Source organism: Ceratosolen solmsi, unplaced genomic scaffold (genome assembly GCF_000503995.2).
Source record: "Ceratosolen solmsi marchali unplaced genomic scaffold, CerSol_1.0 scaffold41, whole genome shotgun sequence".
Taxonomy (NCBI): Eukaryota; Metazoa; Arthropoda; class Insecta; order Hymenoptera; family Agaonidae; genus Ceratosolen; species Ceratosolen solmsi.
In genome coordinates this window covers 1,187,856-1,203,165 of record NW_011948424.1, presented here as the reverse complement: position 1 = coordinate 1,203,165, position 15,310 = coordinate 1,187,856, and the positions used below count along the sequence as shown (strand labels likewise).

The following is a 15,310-nucleotide window of genomic DNA, read 5'->3' as shown; positions in this document are numbered from 1 at the left end:
TTTATAGCCGAACATTGTTATTTCGAATGTTAGGTCATATAAATAATTAATAGAATTGGGAAATGTAAATCCATTGATTTATTAGACGGAAATTGCCAAACAAATTTTTTTTTCTTTCCTTCTCTCTTTTAATCGATTTAAATGCGGCAAATCTTAATCTGCATACATTGTGCTCGAAACTTATTGTTCGTGTTAAACTATATAAGAATAATTATTTTGTACCGTGATTTAACATTTTCATTAATTTAACTTTTCGATACTCAAGATTCTAAGAAATTAATTGAGATGTTACCAAAATAGTTATTTAAATATATACATATATATATTTAAACATTTGCGTGTGACATATACGAAAAAGCATTACGGTAGCGATACATTTTTAATTATAATTATGAATCTAATAGGAAATGAATTCGCAATTATTATCGTTTACTTTTATAAAAGCAATATTAATTTCTCATATTTGAGATAAACTTATTTTCTACTGCACATAAAGTGAATGTGTACTTACAATTTATATAATTTTAGAAAAAATATAATAAGAGATTAAGATTTTTAGAAAGTTGAGTATATGCTGGGAATGTATTGGTCTAGAAGTTCTTGTTTTTCAATAAATTATACGAATAATTTACTTGAACGATAATTACACGACTAAATAATGTCATCATTTTTTTTTTTTTTTTTTTTTTTTTTTTTTTAATGCCTATTTATCATTAAAGATCTTTCTAAAAATCTAAAAATCTTTATCACATTTTCCAACAAAGTATTCGATTTATTATTACAGATATTTAAATTTAAATTTAAAAAGTATATATTGTATGAAATATATTTTTAGAGAATTGTAAACTAAATCATAATTGTCTATTCTAATATATTATAAATCTAATAATCCAGTATTAGCTTTATTCGCTCAAGTACGTTGAGACAATTTACGACGGTGCTTTATGTTCAATTATTTTTGACAATAAAACAATAATTTTAGACTATAGAAAGGGAGCCAATATTACACAATTACGAATGCCGTGCAATTACGAATTTATTTCTTAAAAGATTCAAGTTCATTACGATTGCCAATGTAAATAAAAAAAAAAAAAAAAAAACTAAAAAAAAAACAAAAAAACGTACCTACATCTTACATATTTTTCCAAAATTTACATAAATAAATTTTTGTAAACATACAAAACACTAAATGAAACATTAAATCTGCACAACAGAATTAAATGTTTAAGTATACGCTACAATGAATTGTAGTTTACCATAAATATTCAGAAGAAAAATATGTTATATTATCAAAGATTACTTACACTTGAAATTTGTTAATTTTTTTTTTCAATATTTTATTATTATTATTATTATTATTATTATTATTATTATTATTATTACTATTGTCATAATTATTATTGTATGTGCACATTATTGAATTTTAAATTATATTTATATATTTGCTATTAAAGTAAGAATTCATGTGTATGGCATCTACAATAAATTGAGAAATGAAATAAACAGTACTTATTTTTAAAAATATTATAATGCATTGCAATATCGATGATATTCAATTACTATATGACTGAACATTTTTAAATTGATGATTTTCCAAATGATATATTTCAGAACAACGATAGAACTTCAGTGCGTCAGTTGATTGATATTAGAATTCTGTCTCATAGTTGCTTGGAACAACAGATGTTTTTGGCTATGATGCTAACATACATTTATTTTATCCATGTTAATAAAAATATATCCCCATATGAAAACTAAGGATATAATTTAGAATGGCTTATGTGTGGTTGTATTGGAGAAAAATTTATTATATCTAATGCCGTGTAAAAGTACGAAAATAGATTATTATCGATTACATTATGCTATCAAAATAAAATTTAAATAATTTTTAAATTATTTCATTTTTTGCTTATTTACATGGTAATCAATTATTTTATTTGATAATGTTATTGCCCCAAAAAGGAATAGATTTTAATTAGTTTTGAAAAAATATTGAATCTCAAATTTGAATACTTTTTTTTTTTAAGCATTTTTACAGTAATTACAATACAATTCGCAACATTATTTTAATAATTGCAGTATCGCCTGGAAGTAATTATAGTCCGTGAAAAATAACTAACTTACCTGTTCTGCTTTCAACGTCAACTCAATGAATATTTGTTGAAGTTTTTCATTAACAAAATTTATACAAAATTGTTCAAAGCCATTTTTGTTGAATATTTCGAATCCATAGATATCTAAAATTCCAATTTCAAATTCTTCTTGAGTAGTTTCCATAGCTGCATTAATTCTCTGAAAAATGATAATTAATACATGAATAATAATTATTATACTGATACAACATAATTCACAAAAATATTATAAGTTGTTTTAAATATAAAAAATATATGAAAATTCGTGAATGTATTTCCAAGATTATATTGATTATTTTTCATTCATTTATTTATTTATTTATTTATTATTAATGCTTTTAACTATTAATTATAAATAGTTGTGTTCGAACGTGGTGATAAAAATGATAATTGATTTAATCCTATAATAACTGTTTCTAAGTAATGCAACAAAATTGCAGTTTTTATCTTAAATCTTAAATATTTATCTTCAATCCCGCAAAAGATTTTTCAACATTAGATAAATAATTTTTTTATATATCTGTTAAATTGAATTTTTTCCTTTTATTAAAAGCAAGTGTTTGTTGTTTTCTTCATCTCATTTGAATAGAAGAACAAAATGAATTTATTTAAGCTTATCTTTATTTGCAAGATTTTTAAGATGATGACGGGCTTTCTTCTTATCTTAAAATTTCAAATTTTAATTTTATCTATTTACGGAAATTTACTTTCTTCTTCAACAACATTGTTTTACAATTAAATTTATTGTCATTATGATTAAAGATAATTAAAATAAAAATGTAACATAAATTGAAATATCGTAAGAATGTAAAAGTTTTATTTTACTATAGTCTTCAAAGCCTCACCTTCACTAAAAAATCAAAAATTCGGGCATAAATATCCTTTGCGAGAGCATCTCTGGCAAATAATGATTGCTCAACATTCAGTGTCACGTCCACACTTTCCGATTGACTTCCCCATTTAGATTCGAATTCGCGAGAAGTCAATTTATGTGACAATTGTTCCGGCGAGATACCAAGAAGAAAGGCTGGGAAGTCGAGATCTGTAAGGAAGAATTAATATAGTAATATATCGTGAAGGTATTAATTTATTTATTTTCATTTTCTAAATATTTGAATATTTGAACATCTATTATTTATACAGTGAGATTTACGTATTCATAAATCAATTTCATTATATAATTCAAACTATTATATCTTTGTATGAATATCAATATTTAAAATTTCTTTTAATATTCACTTTTAATATTTACAATAATATACTAGACGATTAATTCGTTAAATTTGAAATCAATGATACTTTTTTTTTTTTAGTTTTTGCAAGTATTATATAAAGCTTTTATATAAAGATTTTTAACAGATGATGTATTTATAATTTAAAATTAAGATATGCTTTTATTAAAATTACATAAATAAGTTTTTTTTTCTTGTATCAATAAATATATCAATAAATATATATTGATATTTAGTATCGAATTGTTCTATCAAATAATATTATGGCTGATCCATTAATATAGCTTTAATCATATATTAATTTTTGTTACATTACTACAATATATTTACAAAGTAATAATTTTGAAACATAATAATAAGCCCAAAGGCTTAGTGTTTGAAGTGCCAACATAACCTAACAATTTTCATCGATATTTTCTTGATTGAAATAAACAAAAGCAAATGTAGTTTTTATGGACGAATTATGAATTACTACTCAAAAGCATTTCTACATCTGCACGCGCTTAATTGTAGTTTACATGATTTCGTATGCTTAAATTTTTAAGAATATTGCTTACAATCTTTATCAGCGACTTGAGAATAATTTCCTTTTTCTATAAAGTGTATATTTCCTATATGTAAAACTCCAGCGACGAGCCTTAAAATATCGGTAGTTTCTGTATCTTTTATAGCCATAACCCTTAAAGCTGAAATAAAAAAGTTTTATTAGCGCAGAATATGTTTTTTTTCTCAAACGTATCTATTGTAAATAATACTTATACAGAGTATTAATGTTAAGTTAAAAAAAAATTGATTTTCTAATGGGCAAAAAATTTTGCTGAAAAATGAATATTAACATTATTTCTAATCTATAATGTATATTTTAACACATTAATGTTGCGATTACAGTTTTTAAGTAATTAATTAATTAGTAATATTATAAACTATAAATAATGAAACTAATGGTAGTTTACCTTTCAACGTATCTTGAAAATCTCGAGCATCGTTTGTCCCATCGACTTTGTGATTTCCTCCGTACTTTAAATAGTTGTAATAGTCTAATTCCATAAGACCAAATTCAGCTAGAAACGACAAATAAAAATGTTAATATTTTCACCACTCAATTATTCGTAATTTAAATAACTTTATCAATTACTTAAAAACATTAGAAAAGTAGTTTTACAATAAAAATACATGATATATCAAAAATAAATCTGAGGAGATATATTTTGTTACATAATAATTAAATTAATCAAAGATATTTGAAATTTCGTTATTGACGTACAACAAAGCAGTAAGAGATTAAATATTTTTGACTTACACTTCATTTGGGAATTTGCTCCTGTTGCTAATTGGTAAAATATATGAAAATTTCGCTCCCCTGAATTGTGACACGTAACTCTTGACTTTTCTAGTAAAAAATTAGATAATTTGCCACCACTTGGTTGTCCTCCTGCGTCGAATCGCATTTCAACATATTTCCCCTGAAAAAAATTAAATTAATTAATTAATTGTATCACATTTACGGGAATATATCTGCAATTATTTACCCCAAATAACTTTATTTGTACATCAAATGTTTCCTTATCCTATATATAAGAATCAACCGCATCATATTAACTCTTATTATTCTTATCACGTTTCATAAAAAACATAAAAAAGATAAAAAAAAATGTTGACAATGTTCACACATATATAATTAAGAAATTTTATATTTAATGTATTTATCATGCATTAACATTAATTGAATAAAACATACTTTTTCATGAATGCATCATCCACCGTTAAAATTTTTAATCTTTCATTAATGTCACCACAGCAATAGTAAACTATAGAATGTAGCCGAGAGAGAAAAGATTATTTATTAATGTAGTAATAAGTAATGGAGCTTCGATTGTTTATAAGAATAATATAAGAAATTGTGTGAGATCAAAGAGAATTAAAGTTCTGAAGATTGTCTAATGACCTTGCAGCTTAATAAATAATGACATTTTTGTTTTTGTTTTTTTGTTAATAATTTGGCCATTACGGCAATGCTTTAAAGTGAGCATTGTCATTGTGAGAATTCACTTGTTAAATTTAATGTGATTAAGCCAACGCTCTTGTCACACACGAGTAAAACGCAGGTGAACTTTGCCCTTCAAATTCTCTTTAAAAGCAAACGAGGAGAAAATAATCTATTGGCGTAAAGACAAATCTATATAATCATAAGAGCCCTACTTATGAATTAGTAAAACATTCTGAAAATATTTATTTCTATAAGTAAACAAAATTGATTTCAAAAGATTAAACACATTTGTAGTCTGTCATGAAATTATTAACATATGCATTACTTTGATTTAAATATTAATTTAAATATGATAAGAAAGATTTATGTTTATATATAAGAATCATTTTATATGACCATTTTGTTGAAAAAATCAATATTTATAAAATCACTCTCATCGCTTTCTCGATAATTATTAATAGATTTTGAATATAAATGTTATTTTAGACAAGTGCGAATGAATATATTTATTGTGATGTGAAACGCTATAAACGATTAGAAGCACATATTCCGTACATTTTTAAAAACAAAAATTACTTTATACCGTTAAATAATTTTCATTTTAATATTATCATTAAATAGAAATTTGATCTTATGTGAAATTTATCAATTTTACATAATAAAGCGAAGTCATTAGTTGTTATTCATTCATTATTAATAGATATAATCACTAAATTATAAATGCTGCATAATATGTATATAAACATTATTTTTCATTAAGTATTAAATTAAAGAAATTTTTTTCAGACAAATATAGCCAGTATAGACTAAATGAAAAATTTTAAATGCTGCTTTCTTAAAATTATTAGAATTCAGCCGCTGATAGAATATTCGAAAATCATTGTCGAAAATCGTCGTCATTGAATCTATTTCACATAAAGTCGAGCTACGTCTAAGAATATTCTACCGAGAATTTCCCCTCTTCAATTGTTCCCTAATAGGTTTTACGATTCAGCTGCAGTGTTTCGAGGGAATTTCATCGACACTTACAAATCTGCTGCTGTTGTTGTTCCTCACGGTTTTCGCATTGCCGAAGGCTTCCAGAAGCGGATTGGACTCGAGTATTACGTCCTTCACCCTCTGCACCCGCTCACCACCGCTGCTCACTCTTGCGACGTACGACATTATGTACTTAGCTGCCACCGTCTTTCCCGCCCCAGATTCGCCGCTACGGAAGACCAAGACAAGTGTTAATAGCCTACGTGTCAATGCGCTTTTATCGGCGTCAAATGTAAAATGTCGGTGACAAGCCCTCTAGCCCAGTATACGCTAATCCGCTTATGGAAAAAGTCAATAACCGACTTCAAAGTAGTTACGTCCTTTGCGAAGAAGTGATTTTATCAGTTTACCCCCCCCCCCCCCAAGGCTTTTATATTCCACCCCCTTAACTGCCTTTTAAATTATTTTTATTACATTACATTATATTGGTTAAAATTTCAGGTTACCGTGTGTTTGCATTTATCCCTGTAATATCCGTATTTATTGTAGATTCGATTGTCCCATTTATAACAATAAACATTTAGAATTTCAATAATTTATATATGATCGATTGACTAAGTCCTAAGGGAATTAAATGTATGTACAATATTTTAATCGCAACATCTTCGTTTGAATTTCTTTCATAAATTCAATATTTACTTGGATATTTTGAAATATAATTGTCAGGATCCTTCTAAATTTGAAGATGAAATATATTAAAATTTTCCAACATATCGGTCATCGGTAACTTCTTACATTCACTAATAAAATAACAATAAAATACAATCATCGTTTAATTCTGATTGGAAATAAAGTTCAACTATACCTGATGATGACGCATTGACTTTCGTTGTCAATTAGCATATTTCTGTACATTTCGTCGGCAAGTCCATAAATATGTGGAGGATTCTCGTAAGGTGCCTATAAATACATATACATTATATTATTATAATAATATAACTCGACTAAATCATTATTTTAAAGCTTAAAACTAAGCTAATCTCGAGGATCCAAACTTAAAGCCCTGCAATCTAATACGTGATTCACGTATGTGTAAGGAATTGCAGTCTTTAAGGGGCTGACGAAGTATAAAACTTATATTTCAAAGATATTTTAGATGTGCGCGCGCATGCATTCGTGTAACAATTTTCCTCATTTCTATGCATGAAAATATTTGCTTGAACGGACTTTCTCTATGCATGAAGTATATTTATTCGACAATTATTTGTTACTGCAATGGAATATCACAAATTAAATTATATTAAATTGAACGGTATAACTGTATTTTTATTTTTAAATAACATATAATTCCCAAGTAATGGATAAATTAAAAATAAATTATTAAAGAATTCATGATAGAAATCCCAAGAATTTGTTATCAACCACTTGCTTTTTTGTTAATTAAGTAGCTTTAAAATTAAAAGAACTCACCGCTCCCTGGTAAATTTCAATTTCCTTCTCTCCGAAGTACGGCATCTGCTTGAAAGGATTAATAGACACCAACACGGGACCAATACATGTCTAACTAGCATTAAGGAACACTGTATCAATAATCGCATCAGTAGGGGTATAAAATCTATATGCATAAGCATATTGAGAACCTTAATTTACAATATTTACAATACAGATAACAGATTTAATGAAATATAATTTTTGCCATCAACTTGTTTGAATCGTTGGTTAAAAAAAAAAAAAAAAAAAAAATACACTATATATGTATGATTGTTCCTTTAAACAAACAAAAAATACAGATATGCTCCAATGATTATAAAAAGTCCGATTTTAAAATTTTCGTAATTAAGTTCTATATAACTTTTTATCTTATTGGACCGATGTAATAAACATATTTAATAACAAAAGTTGAAAAACAAGATTTTTTGAGCACTGATTGCTTATGATGAGTTGAAATTAAAAAAAAAATATATATATATATATATATATATACATATATATCGTTCTCACTATACGAATCACTATAAGTTATTATTATTTATTTACTTATTTATTTATTCTGTTATTATTCGTTGTTTATTTTATTGTCTTTTCATTGGATATTAGTGAAAATAAAAGGATACAAATATATAATCATCCATATATCGTTTTCGAAGATTTTCAACAATGGCTTCCTCGCTGACCTTCGGCAGCAACACCATGTCATCCACACCTGACACTTTGACATTTTGACTTTGCCAGTGGTACACCTGAAGACGAAAGACGCAAGATGGTAAAATTATGTGGTTATTATATTTACTGTTATACTTAGATAATTTCATAAGATTAAACAAATAATTTAAATATTTCTGAAATCTTATGATGAAATTAATTGTCGCTTCAAGAATCCTTGAGTGTATCTCCAACGAAATGTGACCAGAGAATCATTTGTAAGCGTACTCAGAACAAAATTATAAAACAACTTTCAAAGGAGATTTCTCTTTAGGTTTAATGCGAGTCTTTTTAGACTGAATTAAGAGTAATTTTTTCGTTGAAGAGATCGGCGAGTTTCACACTTAACGTAAATGTCATCTCTTTATGAAAGTCAAAAAAATTATATTCTAAAGCCATAGCTTTTGATAATACATTAAATGAAAATGACGATATTATGTTAGATTCTTTGAAATAAAAATATATTTGAAAGTTTATTTCTACATAATAAACATGTCATTTTTTATAATAATTTACAATGAATATCGTTTTTACTTTAACTAAATCTTATGCTGAATTCAATCGTAATATTTAAATTAAATAACAAGGATTATAATCATCGTCGTTTGAGAGTAAAATAATAATAAATGAACTATCAATATAATAATTTTATAATTATCGCTTTTATTTCAATTTATATTACTCATTACATTTATATGTTATATATATATATATATATATATATATATATATATATATATCTATAAATCTATATATAAATATAGAAAAATCGTTAAATTTTAATATTAAAAAATTATCTAATTTAATAAGAATAATTTAATCTAACGAAAAAATTACTTTTAACATTTAAAACAATTTATTTAAAATCCTTAATTTCAAACTTGATGTATTTTACATTTTTAATAAAATTATTTGCATTCTAAAAATTGTTATAAACTTTTTGTCGCATTGCGTAAACTCTTATTATTTTAATATATATTTAACAAAGTTATTTACATTTAACAGCATATCATATTACTTAACCGAATTTGTGAATATCAAATAATTTATAATTATCTACTTTCTCTGCATTTAAAACTTATTTATATTTGCATTGCTTCGAAACATTAATTGCCAAACTTGCATCATAAATACTATTAATGCCATCATTTACTAACTCATAATATTCTCTTAATCTTTTATAAAACGAAGATATTTTTTAATTTAATAGAATCCTATAGAATATTATTATATAACATAATATAATAGAATATTTTCAAAAGTACATTTTAACGTACTTAAAACAATCGTTTAATTATAATGCAAAATAATAATGTTGTATTTAATAGTATTTTATATTAAGTAAAAATTTTATAAAAAATCCAAGAATGCTAAAAAAATTGTGATTTTATTTTTTATAATAATTTTTATACTTTCTAAGCCTTATACATTGTAATTTATAATTCTAATAAGCATGTATAAAATTGCAAAAAGATATTTGTTTTATTCATCACAACCATTTCAATTCTTCGTCGTAACTTTCATGTTTTCAAAAAAAAAATGGTATCTTATATTTTATTCGATGAAGAATTTATTTCATTATACAGTTATTTTTAATAAAAAAAAAATTGCTTTTTAGTATCAAAATTTAATAAAACATTTATTAAATTATTCTAAATATTCTAATAGAATTGTATATAATGCGTTGCGCGTATACGAGGTAAAAGATAGCTTTTACGCGTATATAATACCAGGAAAATGTTTGATAAGGGATAAATTTATTATTATATTGAACTATTTACTACATAGTAAGTGTTATTATATTTTTATTTTAATAGTAAAAGGACAATCATAAAGATTTATTTGATAAATTCACCGTTAATTTGCCAGCTACACTATGAATTCAACAGTATTATAAATTATTCATAAATTTTATGAATATAATATAACGTAGATGAAAAAATTTTTTTTTGACATAATCTGTTTAAAAGACTACTTTTATTTTTAACAAATTAATTGTCAATTTTTTAAAATCTTATATTCATTAAAATATCCAAGTAAGAAAGTCAGTAATAGCATGATTGTTTATTTTTAACAATTGTTCGTAAGAATGTAAGTGTTGCTTGAATAAAGTTACAAGTCTATTTAAAAACCCGTTCATTTCTTTGAAAAACTGTTTTAGTAGAATAAATAGAAGTAAATTCAAATAAATGGTTGAGTGAAGTATGTTATTTTGATAATCTTCATCTGGTGAAATATAAAAGGCCAATTTTTGCGCCTACACAGATCTTCGTCACGTCCGCCCTCGCATCGTAATTGCTCTGACAGCTCATGTGTATTAAGACAAATAAAATGCGCCGCGTCTAGGCCTACGCACTTTTCTAAGACGTCCATAATCGTTAGAGAGAAGCACTTTTTCTCGCCCATTTCTTATATGGAAAAAGCATTAATTATTGGTCTTGCAACTTAACGGGATGTTGGCTACGAATATATTATCTTTCATTATGAAATCGATACTCATACGTATGATAATGATTGATTGATTTGGAGAAATTGTTTATAAAGACGAATAGTGAGATGATATCAAAGAATGAAATTCCATATGGATATTAGAAATCAGTGCCTTGGGTTTCCTTAAATTTTATCCTTTCTCTATTTTAATGAATTACCCACTCGCGCGCGCGCGCACACACAAAATAATAGTTTATTATTTAATTTTGTGGCGAAATTATTTCGATCATCTTATAAGTGATGAATACCGGAATGAATTATATCATCTATATAAAAAAAAAAAGAAATTTCTATACAAATAGTACGGCATTAATTTAAATAAATTTAAAATAATAATTTTTTTTCTCGACATCCATAACTGAAGATAGAGAATTATGAGTATCCTAGTGGGCGTATATAAATAAATCACTTAGAAAATTTATGAGTAAATAATCTATAGTGTTAATTTTTAATGGACGTTTACAAATAGCGAGGATAATAAAATATAAGGGGAAATTTGTTAAAATTCAAATGCATTTAAATATTTAAAAGATTATTAAATATAATTATTCTAACAATATTCAATTAATAAATAAAAATAATTTCTTTTTAAAAAAAATCTTCTTCGTTAAATTATATTTTTTCTTTTATATTAAATATTGTCGATCGATCAAAGTTCCTTGAATTTAAAATATCAATGAAAATAAGGGAAATTTTTGTAAAATTATTAGACACGAATGTCGTTATTGTAACGTAGTATATGATTTATATGCGAAAGTATTACTATACAGTGACAAAGAAATATTCATTTTTCTTAGAATTAAAGTCTTGGTTATTTCGAATAGGCCAATATTATTTGAATTGGTAAGATCCGTCAGAAATTGCCACTTTCAGACGAGTTTATATCGACGATGGTGTCCCGTGCCTATTTTAACTTTTAAGCTTTCGAATTTCAATACAAGTGTCATTTATTTATCAAATATAATTACAAAACTGGTAAAGTATAATTCGTCAAATAAATCTAAGTCTATGACTCGGTTTACCAGAGCATATTTTGTGAACCGGTAAAACGTTTTAGCAATGCGCGTATTAATGTTTATAGAAACCCATTAAAAATATAAGAAATTACCAGCTATTGCAATAGCCATTATGAAAATTGGATGAAAAACTCGAGTGTTTAACAGCAATTTTTATTCAACGACAACAATAATTCTATCAAAATAATTGACCATATAATTGTTTGAATACTTTTCATACAAGGCGTATCCAATTAAATGACAAATATAGATTTTAAATTTATAATAAAATGTACAATGTAATTAGTGTATGAAAATGTATTAAATATTTATTAGAATATAGTTTTAGGTAATTTTCGCACAAGTGCTGGTTTTAGTATTGACATAAAAAATCTAATTGCCAATTTATAGAAAGTTTTTATGATTATTTATAAAAATGATTGATATTGGTGAAATGTAATAATTGTTGATTTTATGCATTTTGAATAATGCAGCGTATAAAATTTGGAATATTTTATGCCCAACCGTTTAAATGCTACACATGTATGCAATCCACATGCATGTATACAATTCCTCGATATTCCACATTTCAAAATTTCAATGGCCAAACAATATAATAAAGAGAGAGAGAGAGAGAGAGAGAGAGAGAGAGAGTCGCATAGCTTCGTAATATAAAGTAGTTGTATTCCAGTTGCATATAAAAATAATTTAGAAATTTTAGAATTTTTTAATCGCATAGACAATTTGTTTTTAAAATTGTATTTTATAAATGCTACAATTGTGTATGGAATCTCATTTTCTATTCGAATCATTAAATAAAGTACACCTAAATTTTTATCTTAAACGAGATAAATTAAGATAAATATGATAAATTAAGTTTTAATTAGCTAACGGTAGATAATAAGATTGCAAATTAATTGTAATGTGAATTACTTGGATTATAAATAATCTCAATATTCATTGTTAAATTTATCATTATCTGTGATTAATAATTATTTATATAGATTTTTCGGATAAAAATGCGTCGCGATATATATTGGTTGGGAAATAATTATAATTCCGCTGTCAACTGAACTATGATAATGACTTTCATTATCATGTGTATTGTAATAAATTAATGGGGAGTCGGTATACCGATTAAAGCTTCGGAGCGATAAATAAAATTACAAAATATAATGCGATATTGCTGAATTCAATGACGTGTAACAAAGAAATGAGTACACCTCGAGTTGTCGTACCGTTATGCCTTCCATTCATTAGCATTAGCCTCGTTTTATGTAGACCTACGACGATTAAAAATTACCTATGAAATCAGTGCTAATGATTATGAAGTTTAATCGTTTAATCCAATCGTTTGATTTATTGTTTTAAGGAAAGATTTAATGAGCAATGCAATCGTCATTATTACTCAAAGGACCGAGTTTTTGTCTGTCCTGTTCGAAGTAACGTACAATGCTACAAAAATTAGTAAAGATATTTAGAATATTAGATGTATGATAACGATTAGGCTTAACAACATTACTGAAATAAAGATTAATCCTCAAATATAATCGTAAATTTCGATTGATAAGGTTGATAAGATTGATAAACGAGCTCCATTTAGCTATAGAAGTTTAATTACGGATTATCCAAGTTTTGTAAATATGATATTATCCGCTAAAATTGAAAATGAAATAAATACAAAGTACGCGATAGGTTAAAATAAATCGGAATGTAAAAAGAATTAAAGATTTCACAATTTATGAAGAATGAATTTGTATTTTTAGATTATACACTTTACTCGGGCGTATTATTATTGTTTTAAAGAATTTTTAATATTGTACTTCGGAGACTTTCGAAAGGATAATTGTCCCTCTGCCTCTTCAATAATTATAATTCCTTGGAAAATGTTCGAATCGATGGCCATACAATGTTTTAAGAATCTCAAACCACCGCTGAAACTGCATGGCACCGTAGCGATTTAAAAATCTTATTTGAATAATTGGTACAACAACTCTTCCTCCTCGTAAATCGAGCAATTCGCGTTATTAGAGCCAATTATTACGGGTTGTTAAGGAGTTGAAGTTTTGAATAATCAAACGAAACACAACACCATACCGCATTAGAGGAATAGCGAAGAAGAAGGTGAAGAGGAAAGAGTAAAGGATGGAGATGATGGAGAAGAGTATGAAGAGATAAATAAAGCGAAGGGGACGAAGCTTTCATTAAACGAAACCATTCGCATGTCGGACTTTACGAAACAGCCCAGCGGCTGGGCTACTGGCAACAATTAAAAAAGTGCGCACAGCCAGGATTGTCGAGCCAACAAGGATGCGCGAGCTGGGTAAAAGCGTGCTCGGGCGCGGAATACTTAAAAAGTGAGTTGTCTCTATGCGAGGGAGTAAGAGACTTAGTGGGCCCTAGACGTACGAGACATCGGTGGTAATCAGTGTTGACTTATGCGTCGGTCTCTCGTCTCGGTGCCGGGACACACACACGTGACACTAATGCCGCTCCCGCGCAATGTAAATATAGACAACCGTGGGGGCGAGAATGTGATCGGAGATGCGCCCGCGGTGTCTGAAGGGACGAGGCTGGAACGAGGCGTGTCACCCGGCTGAGTAATTGCCCCCCGTCGACGTTTTCTTCCTCTCCTCTTTTATTACTTAATAAGCGCTAATTTATTTTCCACCTGGAGCGGTTGGTTGGCGAGGGGCGTACGAACGGTACTGCGGAGATTCGGATACTCGGGGCGAAGTATTCGGGCCTTAGCTCTTGCTTTCTTCCTATTCTCCGTGGCTCAATGCAATATGGATAAATTTAGAAGTGCTCGGCTTTTATGACTCTACTTTTTCATGTTTCAGCGGCGTTGAATACTTGACTCTAAGTATTTTTACGTGCGAAGACTAATAATATTGATTCATATATTTTGAATATTATTAAATATTCAAATTGACATATTGCTTAGCTCTATTGATACAACATTTTACTTATTTTATTTATATTTGAATTTAAACGTACATCGAAATAACGGATTATATTCGTTGATATGATTTATTCTTTATGCACCAATGTCGTATTAGACCATTTTATTCCTAGATAAATAAAGGTTATCCTTAGCGTCGATTCGATTGAAAAAAAAGAAGAAGATAAAAGTAATAGCATTTAAAAAATCTACTTGCGTACTGCCTCAAAGTTCTTCGTCATACGATGTTTATTCAATTTTATAAACGGTAATTTTCTCGTGCATCTATTTTTAAACGCTCATTTTTTATTCATTACTTATTGTATTTTAGTATGTAAGAGGAGAGATTT

General features: G+C 26.8%; 1 protein-coding gene across 1 annotated transcript in view; it reads right to left on the bottom strand.

The window, feature by feature from the left end:
* Positions 1-1,598: 1,598 nt before the first annotated feature.
* The window catches only part of LOC105362484 (unconventional myosin-Ie-like), a 34,413-nt gene continuing 20,701 nt past the window's right edge, over positions 1,599-15,310 (bottom strand). Inside the window, exons 2-11 of the mRNA XM_011499942.1 lie at positions 8,444-8,569; positions 7,800-7,889; positions 7,195-7,289; positions 6,381-6,558; positions 4,665-4,827; positions 4,318-4,425; positions 3,922-4,050; positions 2,978-3,174; positions 2,125-2,292; positions 1,599-1,701 (exon numbers count right to left, since the gene is read on the bottom strand). Coding sequence (XP_011498244.1) covers positions 1,627-1,701; positions 2,125-2,292; positions 2,978-3,174; positions 3,922-4,050; positions 4,318-4,425; positions 4,665-4,827; positions 6,381-6,558; positions 7,195-7,289; positions 7,800-7,889; positions 8,444-8,569 — 1,329 coding nt within the window. The 3' untranslated portion in view covers positions 1,599-1,626. The remainder of the gene's footprint in view (positions 1,702-2,124; positions 2,293-2,977; positions 3,175-3,921; positions 4,051-4,317; positions 4,426-4,664; positions 4,828-6,380; positions 6,559-7,194; positions 7,290-7,799; positions 7,890-8,443; positions 8,570-15,310) is intronic.